This window comes from Chelonia mydas, chromosome 5 (assembly GCF_015237465.2).
Source record: "Chelonia mydas isolate rCheMyd1 chromosome 5, rCheMyd1.pri.v2, whole genome shotgun sequence".
Taxonomy (NCBI): domain Eukaryota; kingdom Metazoa; phylum Chordata; order Testudines; family Cheloniidae; genus Chelonia; species Chelonia mydas.
This window is the reverse complement of record NC_051245.2, coordinates 38,728,007-38,748,426: the sequence shown is the minus strand read 5'-3', so window position 1 is coordinate 38,748,426 and position 20,420 is coordinate 38,728,007. Positions and strand designations below refer to the sequence as shown.

The 20,420-nt window shown below is 43.2% G+C and overlaps 3 protein-coding genes across 22 annotated transcripts in view; 1 reads left to right on the top strand and 2 right to left on the bottom strand.

Annotated features, from left to right (window-relative positions):
- Positions 1-674, bottom strand: part of IPO11 (importin 11) — a 295,900-nt gene extending 295,226 nt beyond the window's left edge. Inside the window, exon 1 of one of the 6 annotated variants that reach the window (XR_006291241.1) lies at positions 538-674. The gene's annotated coding sequence lies outside the window, so the exon portion shown is untranslated. The other 5 variants (XM_043547525.1, XM_037902875.2, XM_037902874.2 and 2 more) reach the window with 5 other exon arrangements.
- On the top strand, positions 89-20,029 carry DIMT1 (DIM1 rRNA methyltransferase and ribosome maturation factor). 10 transcript variants are annotated; one of them, XM_043547532.1, is made up of 13 exons: positions 728-1,324; positions 2,128-2,201; positions 2,769-2,855; positions 3,380-3,441; positions 3,544-3,637; positions 3,735-3,784; positions 4,911-5,034; positions 5,158-5,250; positions 6,277-6,341; positions 6,735-6,798; positions 8,428-8,534; positions 10,790-10,855; positions 11,210-11,662. In XM_043547532.1, the coding sequence occupies exons 1-12, from the start codon at positions 1,234-1,236 to the stop codon at positions 10,815-10,817; spliced, it is 939 nt and encodes a 312-aa protein (XP_043403467.1). In that variant the 5' UTR covers positions 728-1,233; the 3' UTR covers positions 10,818-10,855; positions 11,210-11,662. The 10 variants fall into 10 exon arrangements, with proteins under 10 accessions (XP_043403469.1, XP_037758813.1, XP_007055412.1 ...); XM_043547534.1 differs by lacking the exons at positions 728-1,324; positions 10,790-10,855 and adding an exon at positions 89-289; XM_037902885.2 differs by lacking the exons at positions 728-1,324; positions 10,790-10,855; positions 11,210-11,662 and adding exons at positions 548-682; positions 18,293-20,029.
- Positions 15,194-20,420, bottom strand: part of KIF2A (kinesin family member 2A) — an 88,973-nt gene continuing 83,746 nt past the window's right edge. For all 6 annotated transcript variants that reach the window (XM_037902880.2, XM_037902881.2, XM_037902882.2 and 3 more), the window contains one exon: positions 15,194-16,957. In XM_037902880.2, the coding sequence (XP_037758808.1) occupies positions 16,872-16,957 (86 nt within the window). In that variant the 3' untranslated portion in view covers positions 15,194-16,871. The remainder of the gene's footprint in view (positions 16,958-20,420) is intronic.

The following is a 20,420-nucleotide window of genomic DNA, read 5'->3' as shown; positions in this document are numbered from 1 at the left end:
ATTATCCCTGCCGAGGTGCAGCTATGAGCCTTTATCCTACATGCTTCCACGGGGGATAAACTCGGTGTACCGTAGCTTGGCAGGAGGGCGAGGGAACTAAGGGGCGAGCACCTCGATGTGCACTTTGGCGATCTCTCGGGACTTTTCACAGGCTGCACATTGGGGTCCCTGGTCCAAGTGCCCCGAGGCCGCTGGGGCCCTGCCGGCCGGGCTGTCCGGAGTCCGGCGGCGCCGGCTGGGGCGTTGGCTCACACTCGGGGCAGCTCCCCCGCTCTGGGCGCTGGCACAGGTGAGTCCCGCTGCCCCTGCCCCGGCCACGCACAGTCCCCAGCCCGGCCCGCCCCCGACCCTGCCCCAGGCTCGGCCAGCCACCCCTCAGCGCCCGGGGCCCGCGCTCACCGTTGGGTCAGAGCCGCTGCACGTGACGCGACCCCCGCCTCTTCCGAAGCTCGCGCCACGAGCCGGGACCATTCGGCTGCAGCTGCAGCAGACACGCGCCCCGCTCCCCCCCTCCCCCCGCCGGCGCGTATTACTTACGTCATCGAAAGGCGACAATACTGCCCCGGCTTCCTCCTCCGGTGGGGTGTGTGCCACTAGCGTGCGTGTCTCCGGGGCGCCGCCATGCCGAAAGTCAAGGCGGAGAAGCGGTGCCGGCCGCAGCGCCGCGAGGGCCAGGGCCCAGGTGAGTGCGCGGGCTCGGCGGGGAGAGGCTGGGCTGCGGCCGCAGGTCGCGTTCCCTAGCCCCGTTCGGGCGTGCGGGGAGCTGGCCCAGGGCTGGCGTGTGCCGCTGCTCTCCGGCCGGGGCGTGGCGGTGCCGGCGACAGGCGCCGGCGGGGGCCGCTCGGGGAAAAGGGACCGCAGACCGGGGGGTGGTGGCGACGGCGGCGGTGGCAAAGGAGCCGAGGCTCTGAGTGCCGCGGGGGGAGACGGTGTGGGGCCGTCACTCGCTCTCTGTGACGCTCTCAGCAGCCCCGCCGCCATCGGAGTCGCCGGTAGGGAGGGCTGGAGAGCCGGTCTCTTGGAGGCGCTGCTGTATCCTTCCCCTCTCGGCTGCGGCCTGCGGAATGGAGCTGTGCGCGGGCAGGCAGAGCCCGGCGGGAGCCTTCAGCCGCCTGGCGGCTGCAGTCTGCTCTCCTCGGTCGCCCCGTGTCCCTAGTGCAAGCTGATGAAGGCGCGGGCTCTGCTTGTTTTAAGATCTCCTTAGAACATGCTTCTTCGCAAGCCCTTTGGCTGATGGCCTCCACTCCTGGCTCGTACTTGTACACGGGCGAGCATGCTGTTGTCACTCCGATTTTATTACTATGCAGCTGTGTAAAAAGACCAGGTCCCTGTCCTAAAAGAGTTCTATCTAAATGCAATAGTGAAAAAAATAGTTGTGGTTTTAGGATCCTGGAAGTAGTGTTGATGTGTAATTTATTGCTTTAACCTGAGTACAGTGTCACCAATTTTCTTATTGTTTTACATTTGTTGTTCCCAGTATCACTAATAATGGTATTTCCAGCTACGGTGGTTGATACTATGGGCTCCCCTGCTTCTGAAATGTCATTAATTCCAAGTGCCAGCCTTTACAATCACAAGGGCATTGTATACTCCAAGGGGATAAGTGTACTACACACATATCAATGGAAGGAGAGAGGCAGTGTTGTTATTGTTAATGTCTTAGAATATGACACCTGGAATTGGCCACTGTCAGGAGACAGGATCCTGGGCTTGGTGGATTGTGGGCTTGACCCAATATGGCTGTTCTTATGTTTACACTACAGAGGCACAGTTGTGGCATTGCAGCTGTAGCATTGTAGTGTAGATGCTTCCTACCCGGTGGGAAGGGGTTTTTCAGTCAGTGTGGGTAATTCATCTCTTTAAGAGGCAGCAACTTTCTGTCATCCTACATGTGTCTACAGTGGGGTTAGGTCAACCTGTCACACAGGGCATGAGATATTTCAGAGCCCTGAGCCATGTAGCTCAGGTGTAGGTGTAGACCAGGTGTTAGACTGGTAAAGTGGTCTAGTTACAGTAAAAGAATGTGAATCACTGCTTTAGAAGTATAAAATTTAGTTTGCTGTACCAAAATAACTGTGATATTTTTAATGATAGTGATATAACTGGCTTGGTTATACCTTATTTTAGGTATCATGTTCAATACTGGAATTGGCCAGCACATCCTGAAAAATCCCCTCATTGTTAACAACATTATAGAGAAGGTTGGTAATAACTGGACCTAACCAATTAAAATAGCTGTCATAAGAGTTGCATTCAAACGTTCTCTGTCATAAAATCTTTTAAGGCAAATGCTTGTAAACAATTTACATCATTACTTAAAATTGGATACTGTGTAAGTCTGAGGTGCTTAATCCCCTCCTGGCCTCTTGAAAGGTATGAGAAATGTTAATTCAAGATGTGCATTTGGTGAAAGATTTTCTAAGTGCTTTCTCTTTTCCTTCAGAATGGCCGCGGGTAAAATCCTGGCCCCATTGAAGTCAGTGGCAAAGCTCCCATTGTCTTAAGTGGAGCCAAGGTTACACACAGGGTTTTGTGTGACAAAAAGATATGTGATTACCTAATGGCTACGTTTTCAAAAGGTTGCATGCAATTAAAAGTGAAACTGTTGGGCAACTTTGCTTTTGCCTTGAAAACAGGTTCTCCAAATTTGTTAACCATATACAGGATTAGCTCCACTAATGTCTGCACATAGAATTCCTTAGTTAAGATTACTTTGCAATTTTTTTTTTTTTTTTGTATTGGTTTCCTACAACCTCCTTTGTTCTTAGGCAGCCTTACGGCCCACAGATGTTGTCCTTGAAGTAGGACCTGGAACTGGTAACCTGACAGTAAAAATGCTAGAGAAAGTTAAAAAGGTAAGAATGAGTTAGGAAAAATTCATCTTGATTTTTCACTGAACAAACTGCTACTTAGTAGATGAACAAATGAAAAGGTGTCCAACTGCTCTATTCAAATGGGGGTGGGGGGGGATAATGTATCTATTCCTTTCTGGATGTTCATATCCTTCTCTCTGTACAACTCCACCGATAGAGTAACAACGGTGTTTCTAAAGTGAAGTTAAGAATATTTGATAATTGGATACGCAATGTAATTGTAATTGACTGCATTAACATTTGTGTGGATCTTTACCATTTTTACAAGGCATTCAACTACATTTAGGTAAAGAATTGTGCTTTACATGTGTAGTTCTCTTCAATGGCCTTGTTATCCTTCTGAAATTTTAATATAGTCTGATATTTTGGTGATAGAAAATGTGCATATCCTAATATAAGATTTTTTTTAGATGTAACAAAAGCTATTCTTACTCTGAGATAATAGCAAGAAATCTATTCATAGTTCTGATTTAGTTAAAGTTGCAAATATAACTCCTTGTTTTCAGGTAATTGCTTGTGAACTTGACACACGACTTGTGGGTGAACTTCAGAAGAGAGTCCAGGGCACGTAAGTACTAACACTGGAAATAGCTCCACTGCATTTTAGGGGCCTGACCTCTTTAGAAATGTGTATTTCTAAGGTAATAACAGTGCGTTTTCCCACCCCTAGATGCCTAGCAAATAAACTAGAAATAAAGGTTGGAGATGTGTTGAAAACTGACTTACCATTCTTTGATACGTGTGTGGCTAACTTGCCTTATCAGGTAGGGGCAAAGCAAGTGCAGTGGAATAACAGTTTACATGAATTTTTGATGGTACTTGTTCAGAGAGGACGTACTAACAGTGTTACTCTTTCCCTAGATCTCTTCACCTTTTGTTTTCAAGCTGTTGCTACATAGACCTTTTTTCAGGTATGTAGATGAGACTCTCTGGATTGCCTAATGCAAAACAAAGGCTAATTTTACAAAACATCTGATTTGGGATTATTGTTAAAGATATCAGCCCAGGAAACCACTAGTCAAGAACTCTCCCTAGCATAGTACTCCCAATGGCTGTTGCCAGTGCCGAAGTGTTAAACACCTAGGAAGAATTTGAGACTTGGCATAACAAGTGCAGCTCCCACTAAAGTAAATAGGAGTTTGCTCCTGCTTACTCTAGAAAGGACAACCCCAGGCCTAAGCAGGGTGTCTTAAGAGTTGTGGAGAAGTAGAGCAGATTTGGACTGGGGGGTTGTGGGGTGTCTCCAGGGAAATCAAAGCAACTGTATGTTTAATATATGGTTGCATAGCTTGCTTAAGTGCTCTTGCTGATAGTTTAACTTGTTGGCAGTTAGCAGTGATACCATGAACTCGAGTAGTGCTATTGTTGATGCCATTGACTGGATTTGAAGGACTAGTAGGAGTATCTATTTTTACTGTTTTTTTGTTTGTTTTTTTTTCCTAAAATTAGATAAGTTTTGAAATGCAAATAGCTCACTTTTATTCTAGTTTGGCAGTTCTGCAGATTCAGACTTCTTGCTACAGTACTAATCAGTGACATTAGGTACCAATATGCCTATTAGCAGTCAGGAAACTTGTCACATACAATGCAAGATTGGTGATCAGCACTTCTTTAACTTAGTGAATTACCAAAAAGCAATTAAAAACAGTGGAGGCTGTTAATTTACTATTTTAACAATTTTACTCAGGAAAGTTCATTTCAAAAGAAACCTCTGGCTTTCAGAGGTCCAGAATGAGAGGTATAAGCAGGTGGAATTATTTCACACAGGTCATATATGTAAGACTGAGACTAAATTCTCTTAATTTCCTTCTGACCACTAGGTACAAATAGCCAAGTTCAGACCGAGGGTAAGGAGGTGCTATAGTGGTTTGCTGTAGTTGTGCCTAACTTACATCAGGGCTGAGGCTCTCTAATATGAGTGTATGACACATCTCTATGCTTGCCTTTAAAATAAAAAGCCAATCTACAAGTAATAGAGCTTCTAGGAATAAATTATTTGCAATATAGCACTCATGTTTTCATTTCTTTAATTCTCAGGTGTGCAATACTTATGTTTCAGAGAGAATTTGCTCTTCGTTTGGTTGCAAAACCAGGAAATAAACTATACTGCAGACTTTCAATTAACACTCAGTTATTAGCCCGTGTGGATCATCTAATGAAAGTAAGTGAAACTACATCTATAACCAATGTAGGAATGTATGTCAGAGTGAGGAGGCTTTCTCAAGTATGTGAATATTTGCCTCCTGCTGTTTGAGATAGTTACCTACTTTTTAATGGTTAACAGGTTGGAAGGAATAATTTCAAGCCTCCACCCAAAGTTGAATCCAGTGTTGTCAGAATAGAGCCAAAGAACCCTCCACCACCTATTAATTTTCAGGTGAGATTCAAATACTGCAGACCATATCCAATAAAATAACTGAATAATAGTGCTGTTCAATGTTTTGTTCTGTATGTTCTTTCAAATGGTGTAAAAGCAACACGATACAACTCATGTAACTTACATAAACAGTGTTAAAGGATTTTTTTTTAGACAGTTTAAATAGGCCTAACTCCATCATATCAAAAGACTAGACCAGTGGTTTTCAACCTTTTTTCATTTGTAGACTGCTAAAAAATTTCAAATGGAGGTGTGGACCCCCTTGAAAATCTTAAACATGATCTGCAAACCACAGGTTGAAAATCACTGCACTAGACATTCATTGACTCTCCATTGTACCTCTCCCTTCTTGATCAGACTCTCATCGAGTATCTTTCCAACATTATCTGGATGCCCCAACAGCAATTCAAACTCAACTTTCCTCAAAACCCCTGTTCCTTTTCTAGAAGTGACACAGACCAGGATCGCTGTGGTTAGGTTTGTCTCAGACTGAAAGGTAAAAGCTCCTGGCTAGCAGGTGGTGGTGATAATACCTAGCTCTTTTGTAGTGCTTTTCATCTATAGACCTTAAAGTGCTTAAAAGACATTTATGGCTGTTGGCAGTATTTAATTGATCAAGAGCAAAGAAGAGTCCTTTAGGACTCGGAGACTATGCGCTCTTGCTGAAGATCAACGCTCCAGGGCAATATTACTCTAGACATTTATGTAAAAAAGGGAAACACCTTAATATCATCACCATAGTTGTGCCCAGGTTCAGCCAGATGTTCCTCAGCCATGTGACTTATAGCTATCTAGAGATCTGGGTCATTGTCCAGTTAGCAGTTCGGTAATGTCTGCCTGCCTTTGCTAGTGAAGTATTTAGCTTGTCAATTTGTACTATATTGTACAGAACTAAGCCATGTTGTGCTATTACTAAGATTTACCTCTTTGTCATTGTGCTGTCATGAAATTAATAGTAGATAGTCTGGCCTGGTTATTAGCAGCTGTATATTGCTTCAGGCAAACGTTGTGCATTTTGTATTTCAGGAATGGGACGGTCTAGTAAGGATAGCCTTTGTCAGGAAAAACAAGACACTTTCTGCAGCATTTAAGTAAGTTACTTCTATTAGAGAGTTTTTTCAAAGTTTAAGAGTTTATCGAATTGCTTGTTTCGCCTACAAAAATACCTAGCAATCCTCCAGTCTAGTTCTGTAGCAAGCCTTGCTTCAACAACCATATTAATCAGACCATTCAGGCATCCCCATAGTGCAGGGTTGGACAGTTTACACTGTGGTCATGGAAATCTTATATAGTGAAACCTTTACATGCCAATTAGGCAGCTGCCTTAAGAGATCATCCATTGTGTTCAGTACAGCTGTTGAATATTTATTTTAAAAACCTCTGAACAGCCACACAAATCACAACTTGTTTTTTAAAAAAAACAGGTTTCACTGTAGTTAGATGTCTTTATCAATGGTTGACTCACTGTATTGACTCACTTTCAGATCAAGTGCGGTGCAGCAGCTGCTGGATCAGAATTATCGAATTCACTGTTCTATACATAACATTGTAAGTAGGATGTTTTTTGGTTTTAATGTGTTAAATGTAACATACAAGGTGAGCTAACTATGAGATGTAAAATTCAACAGAGGCAAGATGGTACAAAAATCTTTCATCCAGAAGTTAAAACCAAAGAGTACCCTTAGAATAACAGAATATTTAAAATAAACAGAATTCTAAGATCCTCTAAACTATAATGAGGGTTTACATGAAAATTTAGCAACAAAGGATATATTGAGATTCCATTGATGTCTCCAGGGGTGTAATTTACTCTCCTCCCCTCCTGGCCCCATGTTAGGACTGCTCAGAGCTGGCATAGTATAAAACCATTGATGCTGCATCTACTTGAAAATATTTCTAGTGACTCATCTGCAGTGAGTTTGAGGTTGTTTACAAAAATCTAGAAACCAGGCCTACACTGATCCTTTTTTAAATTATTTTATAAATTATAAATATTTTATTATCTTATAAAATAAGATCTGATCCCTGGAAGAGAATGGTTAGTCAGGCTAATTTCAGCTACAGTGATCTGTTATGTATAGAATTGTGCTTAACATCTAAAGTACCTTTTTTTTTTTTTCAAAAATATACAATAGTTCCACATTTTAATACTGACTAATGTGACATTCACTATGCTGTACAGTTCTTTAGTCTTCCTAACTTGCATGGTGCTGCATCAAAACTTCCAATTTGCTGTGGGGATACACATTATTCAAAAATAAATTTCTCTTTAGACTTTATGATCTTTTATTTGTGCATATAGAGCCAACCATTGATATAGAATAAACAGTTTAATTAGGTAGAAACTAAGTAGTCTAATCTAGAAAAATAACTACATTATCTGAAATACTTATCCACCTGGCCATGCCTCCGTGTACTATGAATATAGAGGTAGGCATGGTTCCTGCTTCTTTCTCAGGTGTATACATACCTCCCAACATTCAAAGTAGCTAATGTGGGTTGGGTAATGCCTCCAGGGACTGAGAGGACAGGTTGGGAGGATGGGGCAGATCCTGTCCCCTGCATGGGGTGGGGAGGGGAATTTTGCAGGGTGAGTGCAAAGCAGGTTGTTCTGCAGTGGCAGCTCCTGTTCTGCAGGGCTGGCGGGCCTCAAGTCCCTGCTCTGGGTACTGTGACCTGGACCCTGGCACATAAGTTGTAACGTGGCCCAGGTTTAGCCCAGCTGGGCCAAATCTGAGCAAAGGGTGTTGCAACCCTGTGCACCAAGTTGCAATGCCACTCACTCAGATTTGCCACCCCCACCCCTGTCAGGGGCCAGGCCAAATCTGAGCAGTGTTGCAAACCTGGACAGCAGGGGCCAGGTCACAATGCCTGGAGCAGGGAGCCTAGTCCAGCCAGTCACATGGGGCAGGAGCTGCTTCAGCTGGAGGGTTTGTGTATCAAAGCGGGACAGTACTGCAAAACCCAGGATTGTTGGACAGTCTGTGTACCTTGGTGAGAAAACAGCAACCTGAATTTTTTTTAAAGCATTTTTCATCTGGAATGGTCAGTCACCTTGATGCATAGCAAAGGTTGGGCATGGTGCTTAGATAACTGAAGACTTGTGGAATGCACAAGCTTTTAAAAATCATTAATACTGAAGAAATAACTTATCTGTATTGCAACTTACATTGACAGGAAATACCAGAAGACTTCAAAATTGCAGAGAAAATACAGATGGTTCTAAAAAATACAGGTTTCTCTGAAAAACGGGCTCGCTCAATGGATATAGATGACTTCATTAGGTAAACTCATTCTCTCTGTGAATTCCCTTCATACTTCAAACACTGCTCTGTTCTAAAACTGCAGGGACATCTCTAGTATAAAACTAGTAGATTTGCATTGGGTTGAATTGGGGGAAAAGTAGTGATAGCCCAAACACCACCCACTTTTGAAATAAGATGTCGAACTACTGACATGTTATGGATCCAGTGAGGAAATTACTGTAAATATAGGGAAAACTACCTCTTACTACAGTCTTTAACTCTAGTAGTCTAGGATGATTTTAGGTCCAACAATTAATATATATGAAAACAATAGGGATTCTGAACAGAAGACTGAGTCTGTTGGAAACTTCTAGACTAACAAGAAGTGAAATTTGTGCTGTAGTTAGTTGAAAACTTACTCTAGACCAGGGGTTCTCAACCTTTTTCTTGCTGAGCCCCCCGCCCCCACCAAATGCTATAAATACGCCAGGGCCTGGGGAGGGGTGGACTCAGGGCTCCAGGCCAGGGGGGACCCTAGGGCATGGGCATAGTTTTACTTCTCTTTCGGAGGGGGCAAGAGCTGGTGGGGCTCGAGCCAGCTCCGCACAGCGGGGTCCAAAGAGGGAGCACCACCGCCACCCGCGGACTCACTCAGGAGGCCACCCAGCCTGTCTGGGCTGTTGGGGGACACAACCAAAAAATATAATTCAAAGTGGGGACTCAGTTCAGAAAGTTTGAAAACCGCTCAGGGTGCAGGAAGGGAGTAGCTAAGGCTGGGGCGGGCAAACTTTTTGGCCTGAGGGCCTCATCAGGTTTCTGAAATTGTATGGAGGGATGGTTAGGGGAGGCTGTGCCTCCTCAAGCAGCCAGGCATGGCCCGGCTCCCGCGCGCTATCTGACCCCCCCTGAGGACCTCCCCCCCCCCGTTCCCTGATGGCCCCCCCGGGGACCCCTGCCCCATCCATCCCCCTACTATCGGTCCCCTGACTGCCCCCCACCACCCTCTTCAACCCTCGCCCCCCTTCCTGACTGCCCCCCCTGGGACCCCTGCCCCATCCATCCCCTGATCGCCCCCCGCCACTCCATCCAACCCCTCCTCTCCTTCCTGACTGCCCCCTGGGGACCCCTGCCCCCATTCAACCGCCCCAACTCCCCTGCCCTCTATCCAACCCCACCCCCTCCCCCCCACTGGTGTAGCTGGCGGTGCGGCTGCACCAGGACAGGCAGCTATGCCATGCAGCACAGAGCACTGGGTCAGGCCGGGCTCTGCAGCCCAGAGCATTGCTCTGCATGGCTGGGGGCAAGCCTCCTGGGCCAGGAGCTCAGGGGCTGGGCAGGATGGTCCCACAGGCTGTAGTTTGCCACCTCTGAGCTAAGGGCTGTGTGAAGTGAGGGGTGTAGCTCAGGGTACAGTGAGGGGGTAGCTAGGGGCTGCGTACAGGCAGGGGGGGGCTCCCAGCTTCAGGGGGAGGCACCTGGGGCGCCCAGCTTCAGCCCCCTTGCTGCTCCTGGCTTGTGGGCGGCGGGGGAGGTTTGCCGGCTTCACCCCTGCGCTGCTCTCAGCTGGGGCGGAAGCGGTGCTGCCAGCTTCAGCGCTGGGGGCACCGGGTTTCAGTTGTAGGCCTCTGCAGCTTCCCTGAAAGGGCTCACGAACTCCCAGACCCCTGGTTGAGAACCGCTGCCCTAGACTCCAATGATCTGAGTCTTCTGTGAGGGGCATTATTTATATATCTTTAAACACATCTTTACTACACATGATGATGCCACACACACAGGCTGAGGGCAACAAAGCAACACACATTTGAATCAAATTTCTGTTGAAAAGGACCTTGACAGTTGGATTACATAAGGCTGGGAGAAGTACTTTATCACCAAAGATGAAGATCCTGATCCCTTAGTATGAAAAAACAGATTATATGGATTAAACTGCTGTTTACAGCATTCTGGAGTACCTAAATCTCCTTCCATAAATTGCATTATAGGACTATGACAAGTTAGCTTTAATTTTCATCTTCCCTGAAGTCTTCTACATCTCTCCCTTAGAGTTTCTAGCAGCATTAGACACACTACAGGATTCTGAAACTGCAGCTGTTATATTAATGACCATGTGTGCTCTTGTTGCTGGTCATCAAATTAGGCAGTAGAAATCCCATCTCTTAATGTGTAGCTTCAGAATATTTTAGACACATTGTTTACTCAAATGTAACACAATATGTTAAAGAAGTGGCCTAGAAGGCTTACATACAAGGAAGTACTTGTTTTCCTTTCTATACTGTTGCCTATTCATTGTTTAGGAAATGTGGCCAGCTAATCAGGCATTGAGCTCTTGACTCCGGTGGAGAGGAGCTACACCCACGAGGGTAGGTTCCTAGGGGCATTAGTCTGCTATAACTAATCACAACTTCTTGGCAGAAGTGACTCAACATGTCTTGCTGCTGTGACCATCTAAATCAACTGCTGTTCTTTGGCTAGTAAAGGTTAAACTGAGTGGCAGACAAGGTTGCCCTAGCATTACATCTGTCCTGACCTTTCAAAGTTGAGGGCTCACTACTCGTCCTTACTGCAAACCTATTAACAGCTCTTTGCTGTAATGACTGGAACAGAAAGCCGTATTTTAAGACTTCTTATCCACTCCCTTCATCAAGGTAGTTTTTGAAGTAAGTGTTACTGTGTGAAGTACAAATTCATGTAAGCTGACCACTTGAATTTTTCAGAGTGCTGCATGGCTTCAATTCAGAAGGCATCCATTTTTCATAAATGGCTGACCAGGGAGCATTTTACATTCTCTGGGAAGAACGGAAATGAGACATGGACCAAGGTGTTCATAGAAGAAGAACTCTCATGTTGAGAGCAATCACCAGCATACAAAGTACATCTGACTGTTTTGCAATAACTGCTCAGAAGTACTTGTTTGAAGACAATAGCTGTAAAGGTGCTGTGTTGCATTTTAAAATTGTAACTGTCAGGACTGAAGCTCTGTACCTTTTTTTCCCCATCAGAGCACTTTTTAGATGTACCCTGTGATATGGAGTGGCCCCAAATTAAACCTTTCCCTCCCTGACTTTGCACCTTCTTCTGCCATTACATTCAGACCTCTGTTTGTTCGGCCACCACAGAACTATTTGTAGATGCCCATTCCTGGAAGTTTAGAATAAATTAACTTTTTTTTTTTAAAAAAAAAAGATGAAGTGTGCATTTCTTTAACCTTTCCTTTCTGCTAGCTACCACCGGCCCTGGCCTATTAGAGAAATTTCTGCTACAATGAGCAGATCACCACTGTATATGTTCTAGATGTTGGGGCAGTTAAACTCTTGCTATCAGGTTGCACAGCCAAGGTGCCCAAGAGAATGGTAGGCTTTAAAAAGACAGAACAGTTCTTTTGCCTAGTACAGACCTCTTAAACATCCAAACTTGTTTTCAGCTGCAGTTACACCTGTTAACTGCTAGATCCTGAATTGCATTCAGAGGCAGCTAAGAATATGATACTATCATTTTCACATAAAAATCTTCAGTAACAATGCAGTTTGACTGAAACATTGTATGGTGCCTTTAAGCTTTCTTAAACTGCCTTAACCATACTGTACACTTAAGTATTCCATCTGTTATAGACCTTAAAGTGCTTTATAGGGCTGGGTAAGCAGTATTATCCCATTTCACAGACTTTAACTGAGGAGCACAGGTTAAATGTCAGTGGCCGAGCTGGGCACAGAGATCACCACTGTCCCTACCTCTTTCTTATACAAATAACCCTAAGATGTGCATTAACTGCAGTGGCTTTTCACTAAACTGCATACATTAAATACTAGAGCCTATGTACATCTAGTCTCAATAGAGATCCGTATACTTAAATATTTATCTCAAACTGTAGGCAGCTGTACAGTACTGAAGAGTGCTATATATCAGAGATTATTACCAGATTACTGCTCTGGGCAAGCGGGAGAGGCTGTTTCTTGCATGATTTTCCCCCTTAAATCTCCCTTTAATTTTTTAATTCTTAACATTGAATATAGGCAGTAGACTTCTGTTACAATGCTAGCTGCATTATTCTGTTTTTGTTAATGAAACTTACAAAATGTTCCAAAAAAGTATTTTAATACTTTTGGTATTGTAGGAGCTGGGCACATGTCCTAGTTCTAAAACTGAGTCTTTGCTCATAGTTTGAATTATGGGTTAAGAGCTACAGGGTCACACTATTAACAGTTGAAGACAAAGTAAATGCACTTGTGCAAATTGCCCATGCTTAGGAGTGGTAGGTAAAGGTAGATCAGCCTAGGAACACTGATTCTATAACACTCTCTTCCTTCTGCCAGTGAGGAGTTGGTTGATAGCCTTATGTGCAAAATCTGTAAATGCAACAGCTGGAGCTCTGCAGGCCTGGAACAGCATCTTACAAGGAACAAGCATGTCACTCTATCATAAGGTTCAAAAAGCAAGCATTGCTTTGGAGTCTAGACAAGAGAGCTTCTATTCACCTTAGGCTAGCATGACAGCCTTCTTCTCCCAGCATGCAAAAAATAAGTTGCCCCTTAAGAAGCAATCTCTACAAAACTAGCAAAGCCTAGCTTGACAGACCAATCTGTAGCCCAGGGGTGGGCAAATTTTTGGGCCCGAGGGCCACATCAGGGTTGCAAAACTGTATGGAGGGCCAGGTAGGGAAGGCTATGCCTCCCCAAACAGCCTGGCTCCAGCCCCCTATCTGACCCAGCCAACCCCCCCTGTTCCTTGTCCTGACTGCCCCAACCCCTGTCCACACCCCCACTCCCTCACAGGCCCCCTGGGACTCCCATGCCTATCCAACCCTCCCTATTCCCTGACTGACCCCCAGCCCCTTATCTAACCTCCCACCCACTTACCATGCTACTCAGAGCAGCAGGAGCTTGCAGCCTGGCCAGAGCCAGCCACGCTGCCCTGGGAGGAGCAGCAGGCCAGATCCCTGGTGGTGTGGCACGCTGAGGCTGCGGGGGAGGGGCCGGGGGCTCAAGGGCCGGGCAGGACAGTCCTGCAGGCCATAGTTTGCCCACCTCTGTTGTAGCCAGTAGCTGACTGGAGTAGCAGCACTGGTCCCATTTTAGGACGGGGGTATTAGTAAAATTAAGGTTTTATCACACACACTTTGATAGGATTTAGACTCTATTCTCTAACTTCCCTCAATGCAAGCTGAGACAGCCAACCTTAATTGGTGTAGTATTCTACCCTTTTAAACCCTCAAATCAGCAAGAGTCCTGATTTCCTACTATAAACATCCACTTGCCCTAAGTGTAAGAGTTCCTCACCCGTTGGTGAATGTGTTTGCCACAAAGATATCACTGGCTGTCCATCATAGGAGAATGTTCCTAAGAAGCTACTCTCCCTTTTTTCTTTTAAAAGGGGAAATACATTAAGTGATCATACTACTTTCCTTTCCATTATTAACCCACATGAGTCCTTTTGTGATGCGAGGCTAGTGTAGGAGACAAGAACTAGTCCGTGAACAATACTGAAAACATTTTAAAAGAATCTCCCATCAGCAGTGATGAAAGTGTAAATAAAAGTAAAATATATTTGACAGGGGAGTTATTTTAAAAATTGGACATGGATAGAAGCAGGCATATTATATAAATACAGCAGATTCATATTTAAACTAGCTGCACAGTTTCTCATGAAACTTACAGCTGTCTGAATAGCATCTACCATTCTTAATTTGCAGTTTGATGCAATAATCCAAAATGAATCACATTTAGATTACACTTTTCAGAGGATCTTAAAGCACTTTATGTTCACAAGACTCTTTACAGGTAGACAAAAGAAAGGTTAAAACAACGAGGAGTCTTTGTGGCACCTTAGAGACTAACAAATTTATTTGGGCATAAGCTTTCGTGGGCTAGACCCAACTTCATCAGATGCATGGAGTGGAAAATACAGTAGCAGGTATATATATACATACACACACACACACACACACACACACACACACACACAAAAAGATGGGAGTAGCCTTATCAAGTTGGGGGTCAGTCTAACGAGACAATTCAATTAACAGTAGAATACCAAGGGAGGAAAAACGACTTTTGTCATGGTAATGAGTCATTACAGAAACTAAATTTCCCCATACTGTTACTCACACCTTCTTGCCAACTGTTTGAAATGGGCCACAAGGACTCCTCGTTGTTTTTGCTGATACAGACTAACACGGCTACTACTGTGAAAAAAGAAAGGCTGTGCCTTGCTAAAGGAACGCCACCCATGTTATCTTGACTTCTTGTATATAAATCCTCTACATAATATGGCTCAAGCCTTGAGGAAAAGTGAGATTTAGACTTATCAATTCAGATCATTTTAATGAAAGCTTTTGATTTAAGAAACAGGGAATGCTTTTAACTTGCATCATCAGTTACTATGAACAGAAACACTTTAGCTAGTTTTACTTAGTTATCTAATAAAATTTCCTCTTAATTTTTGATGGATTGCATTCTTAGATGAATGCAGTGAAAGATCAGTACATTTTGATATAGCTGTTTAAGGACTGAAGTCAGTGAAACCCAATACCAGCTTGTACAGGATGGTTATTACAATAAAAACACCCATTCTAGCACCATGTGCGTTTTAAGTATGATTTTTAAAAAAAAATCAGATACATCTAATTTCAGTAGATGTGATCACAAAGTAAATTCCTTCCCAAAGCAAATGTGAGTTACATAGAAGTAAATTCTCATCTCTAATTGATGTTTCATTGTTTAAATTTATTAAACACATTGTGTAAAATCTACATTGCTTTTTCAGCTTTCATGTTTACAGATAGGAGCTTTTTACCATGATGCAACAAGGGTCTCCCGTAGCCTACCTTCCTATGGGAGTTACAAACATTAAATACTGAGAATCTCTGGCTCATTTAGCTCTCTTTTCATTGCCTTCCCTTTATTTCCTTTCAGTCTCAGCATAAATGGGATTGTGTTCCAAAAACCAAGTTTAAAACCATTCCTTAGGGTCTGCTGATATTAACTCCTGGAATCTGTCCTGGAAACAGGGAGAACTCAGAGAGGGCTACAGTTGTTTGACAAAGTTCTTACATAAAAGGTTGGGTTTTTTCCTTTTGGACACTGCCTTGCAAAAATAACTCAAGTGCCACCACCTAAAAAGTGCTGGATACGTATGGTGCTATTTGTGAGACTTCAGGTACCTGTGGGATTTGTATAGCGTTATGTAGAGTTTGTGCAGCCTATTATGCAAATCTCAAATGATAAAGCTTCACCCCACTTTTCAGCTGCTGGCACTGTACAAAGGGAAAAATATGCATTAGCTACTTTCTTTAAAGCAACAGTACTACTCCATACAAACTATCTGCAAACTACAGTTAATGCACATGTAAGTTGTCATGCATCAGAAGCCAAATTTTTAATAGTATGTGAAAAGGTATTTTGTTTATGCTATTCACTGGATCCCTGAACTTTTATAGTCCTCCTACCCATACGTAGAGATCAGATTGCACCTTTATTCTAGACAGCATTTATCACACTTATACACATACTGTATATCTGTATTATTCTAACATACAACTCTCCTCCATGTTACCTTTTATTATACATCAACTAATTTATATTGTTCTTTACAAAGAAAATGTTAGCATTATATAACCATTTTTTATGGTAGTCAAATAAATCATGATTCCAGATTTCTATGAGGATGGAATGTCCAGCTGTTTGGCCACTCTAACAGCTCTTTTAGTTCCTGTTCAATGATATGGTACATCCTGTGAAATGAACTAGTTACCAAAAAAAAAAAAAACTCACACTTTAAAGATGTGCACACAATAAAAGTAACTTACATTGACAAATAAGGAATGTCATTTATTAAGGCTGTGCTTCAGAAAGGACATTTAGGGTCAAGTCGCCTTCATCAAGGCACAGAATGGGAAGAGGTTAGCACAGCAGTCTCTAGAAGAGAAGTTATGTACAATCACTGATGAGGTGTGCATGCACGCAAACACAATTTAAAACTGCACAGCTGGTCTTTGAAACAAAATTGAACATAGTTAAAAGGAAATAGTGAAGTTTTTAAAGTCCACAGTTTTACTTCATTATTAAAAAAAATGGCAAAGATTTCCAAAACATAAAATTCACAATTTGAATAAATGAAACATTTTAAACAAAGTGCTTCACAGCTCTGAACCCTACATGGTTGTGCTGTGCTGTCTGGTCTAGAAGCATTCTGGAGACATCATTGAAGTGTTTCACACAAAACTGAAAACGTCATTCAGGTGAAGGAGAAACTGGACATTTCCACAGACACTTCAAAAGTTTTTACGCTTTCAAGTAGTTGAGTTCTTACAGCCACCATCTCATAACAACTGTATGTTACAGCAGTAAGGTTCGGAGGGTCCATTAGCAGCAGAGGCCCATTTCAAAGGGCACGTGGTCTCTTCGGATTGATCTGTTTACTGGCCTGTTCCTCCTCTTGTAGAGCTGCCCGGAAAGATTTCACTTTATCTTTAAAAAAAAGAAAGAAAAAAAGAAAGAAAGAAATGCCACTGTGCTCATGTTCTGTGGGTGTTTTGTAGATAAGTCTTGAGGTTGCAAGTATTTCACCAGCAAAGAGCACAAGGTTGTAGCATTCCTCCATACATGTGAGCAGAGGCTACAGACAACAAGGAGCCAGGGAAGATAATGGACGCTTGAGTACATAAGCTCAAGCGTAATATTCCTATATAAACAAGTTTCTTAGCCACCTGCTCCCCTCTTAGGCCTTACTCCTGTTTCTAGGAAACTTCACAGTGGCACATTCAATGCAGAGTGTGCTTCCCAGGCACTCCCTGTCCTCCTTATCATTTATACACACCTATATGCACCAAATCTCCAATTGACCTGTGCAGGATTACATCTCTTACATGGTTTCTACATATTAATGCAACTTCCAGTGCTAACTTTAAAGTCTCTAGAATTGGATTTGAAACCATTCTTTATACTGACATGACTGATTTAAACATCTAAATGCAAACAATGCCTTCCAGAATCCACTGTTTTCCTGTAACATAGGAACTGACTTTTGTGACTGCAGTTACACAAGAAATGGAGAATTCCTCCATGTTTATTTATTTCACTGCAAAACTCCAGAGGATTAAAGAATACTGAGAAACGGCCTGGAAGAGAAGGGTGTCTACAGGTTATTCTGTCACTGTCTTCCTTTTTGCATCCTGCAACACAATAATCCAGTTAGTTACACAGCTCCATCTCCCGAGAAACAAGGAGATCAGACAGTCAAGTTGGGACCAGTATAGGGAAACTAGTTCCCAAATCTCTGAGCAATAAACAAGAGTTGGAGTACTCATCACCATGACCAATACTTTCCAAGGGGGGGAATGGGAGAAGTACAATCAATCACTGGCAATAATTTCGTTTTCCCTCTCTTTTTCCCCACCCTACAAAGAATTCATAGACAGCAAGTGTACCAGTCAGTATGAACAGAGGCAAGTGTTTATTCTAAATAGCTATGCTCGCAGCACCTTATTTCAAAGGCAGCCTGTAATGATTCTGAAAGAGAGTGGAGTTGCCCAAATTGCTGCTTTACCACAGCCACGGCCAACGTCTACCAACTTGTCTTCCTCAGAGGAAGCAATCCTCTAGCTAATGGGCTCACAGGTGGCACAAGGAAAGTATAACGTTCTTTTGACAGATCTATTTGAGTTACACTTAACCCAACATACAGTGTTAGAGCAGGAGCATTAAATATATAACTCGTGGGACACATGCAATAAATGCATTCATGTGGCCTGCAGGACATACTCAGATTGCAGTGCAAAATCTAAAACTTTTTTCATTTTTTAGAGGAACTTCCCAACATTATGGTTTCAAAGAAACCCAATATATCCAAAACCAATTCACCCTCCTTACTCTCACTGGAGTGAGCAATCATGCTGTGAGCAGTGGCTCTAGATTAGATACAGTTTGAAGAGACAATCAGGGGCACTGAGAAGAATCTGCATTCTGATGTGATTGAAAGAGAGGTTGAAAACAAGCTGCAGAGATGAAGGCTTCTGAGCTGAGGACATATTGGTAAGCAAGAGCTGTTCATAACTGGACCCAGAGCTAAACTCTGGTGGGAAGACTTAGAAGGGTGACAATGTAAGAGAAGCAGTCTCCCCAGCCTCTGTTACGCAGCTGGGAAATAAAGCAACAGTTGAGAGTTAACTGGCAGACTATTTATTTCTCTCTGCCTTATTTTCCCTTTTCCTGCAATTCCATTGAGACTGTTTCCTTCCTTTGTTGTTTTGGATGGACTAGGACAGAGAGATAGACAAAGAGAAAAAAGCTGGAAGACTGAGCCTGGGTTCCATACTTCCAGGATCCAGGGGAGCAAAGTGAAGAATTTTTCCTCTATACTAGTACAGACAGATTATTTGCTTCCTTGATCCGGTGTAATGGAGCTATAGTGTTCTCTGTATTGAATATGGGTTGTAGGACGGAGGAAGAGAAAATTCATAACAATGTTCAGTTATAGCTCATTATTGTTAGTTAGTCCCTTTGATGTATAAGAACCCACAGCTAGTAATGCACACATAAATAGGGGTCTATTTAAATCACGGAGAAATCACACATTTTTCACGGGTTGGTCATGGCATACATAGCAAGTTTCACAGATGTGTAACACATTTGTGAAATTTGCTATTTATGCCCTGTCCAACAAATGAAAAATGTACGATTCCTCCGCAGCGTTTCTCAAACTGGGGGACCCGACCCAAAAAAAGAGTGTGACGTTACACTCCATATTCTTTATGAAAATATGCTTATGATATGGATGTGACATAACTGAGATATACTTCATGCAAGATGGCTCATGTAAGATATCATTGGAAAGGTTATCATTTACTGAATGTGATTATCCAATTTGTATGCATGTACCATTTCTGTATCTAAAGTTAGGAATATGGACTATGTAACAATTACAGCTGGAAGATACCCACCAGACAACAGGCCATCAAATTTGATGGGCCATCAGGAAGAAACAATGAGACTGTGAAGATTCTAATCTCTCTCCTTCCTGGGAGGCACCTGGACCTAGCTGTGACACTACTAGGTCAGGTGGTTCTGCCACCTGGTACTAAACACCACCTTGGACTTCTAGTAATTTTCCACTCACAGGAAGAGACGGTCAAGTTTGGGAAACAAAAGGCTTCCCGCCTTATGTAAACTGTATTTAAGGCTGGGAGGGAAGGCATTCCAGACTCTCCTCCATGGCCTAACCAAGGAGGAGGACTGCTGAAAGAACCTGAACGGACAAAAGAGACTAACCTGAAGGGAAAGGCAGGGGTGAGTCCAGACTGAGACAGGGGTCCAGGCTGTAAGAAGAAATAACTAGAACTCTGACCTACAGAAACTCTGCATTCTGCCTAATTCAACATTTAGGGTGAGAAATTATTTTTTGTAACCTGTTTCTTTAGTGAATCAAACTTAGTTTGCGTGTTTTGTTTTATTTGCTCAGTAATCTGCTTTGTTCTGTTTGCTATCCCTTTAACCACTTAAAATCTGCCTTCTAGAGTTAATAAATTTTGTTTTCTTTATATTAAACCCAGTTTCTGTAATTTCTAACTGGGGGCAAAAAGGGGTGGGGGGGAGATGCAATTGTGCATATCTTCCTCCACATTGAGGGAGGGGGTGAATTTATCAGCTTACGTTGTATACATTTCTCTACAGCACAAGACAATATACTTTTGGGTCTGCACTCCAAGGGAGGTGGACACCTGACTGCTGCGGTAAATCCCTTAAGATGAGTCTTCCCAGAACTCTGTGTCTGTGTCTTTCTGCAGCTGTGTGTGGCCCTGCCTGTGTGTATGTATGCTAGAGGAGGTTTAAGAGCCTGGCTCAGCAAGACAGGTTAAAGGGGGCCCATGCTGGCAGAACAAGTGGGCTCAGTTGTATCTCAGCACATCAGGTGGCATCTTGAAGGGGGGGCAAC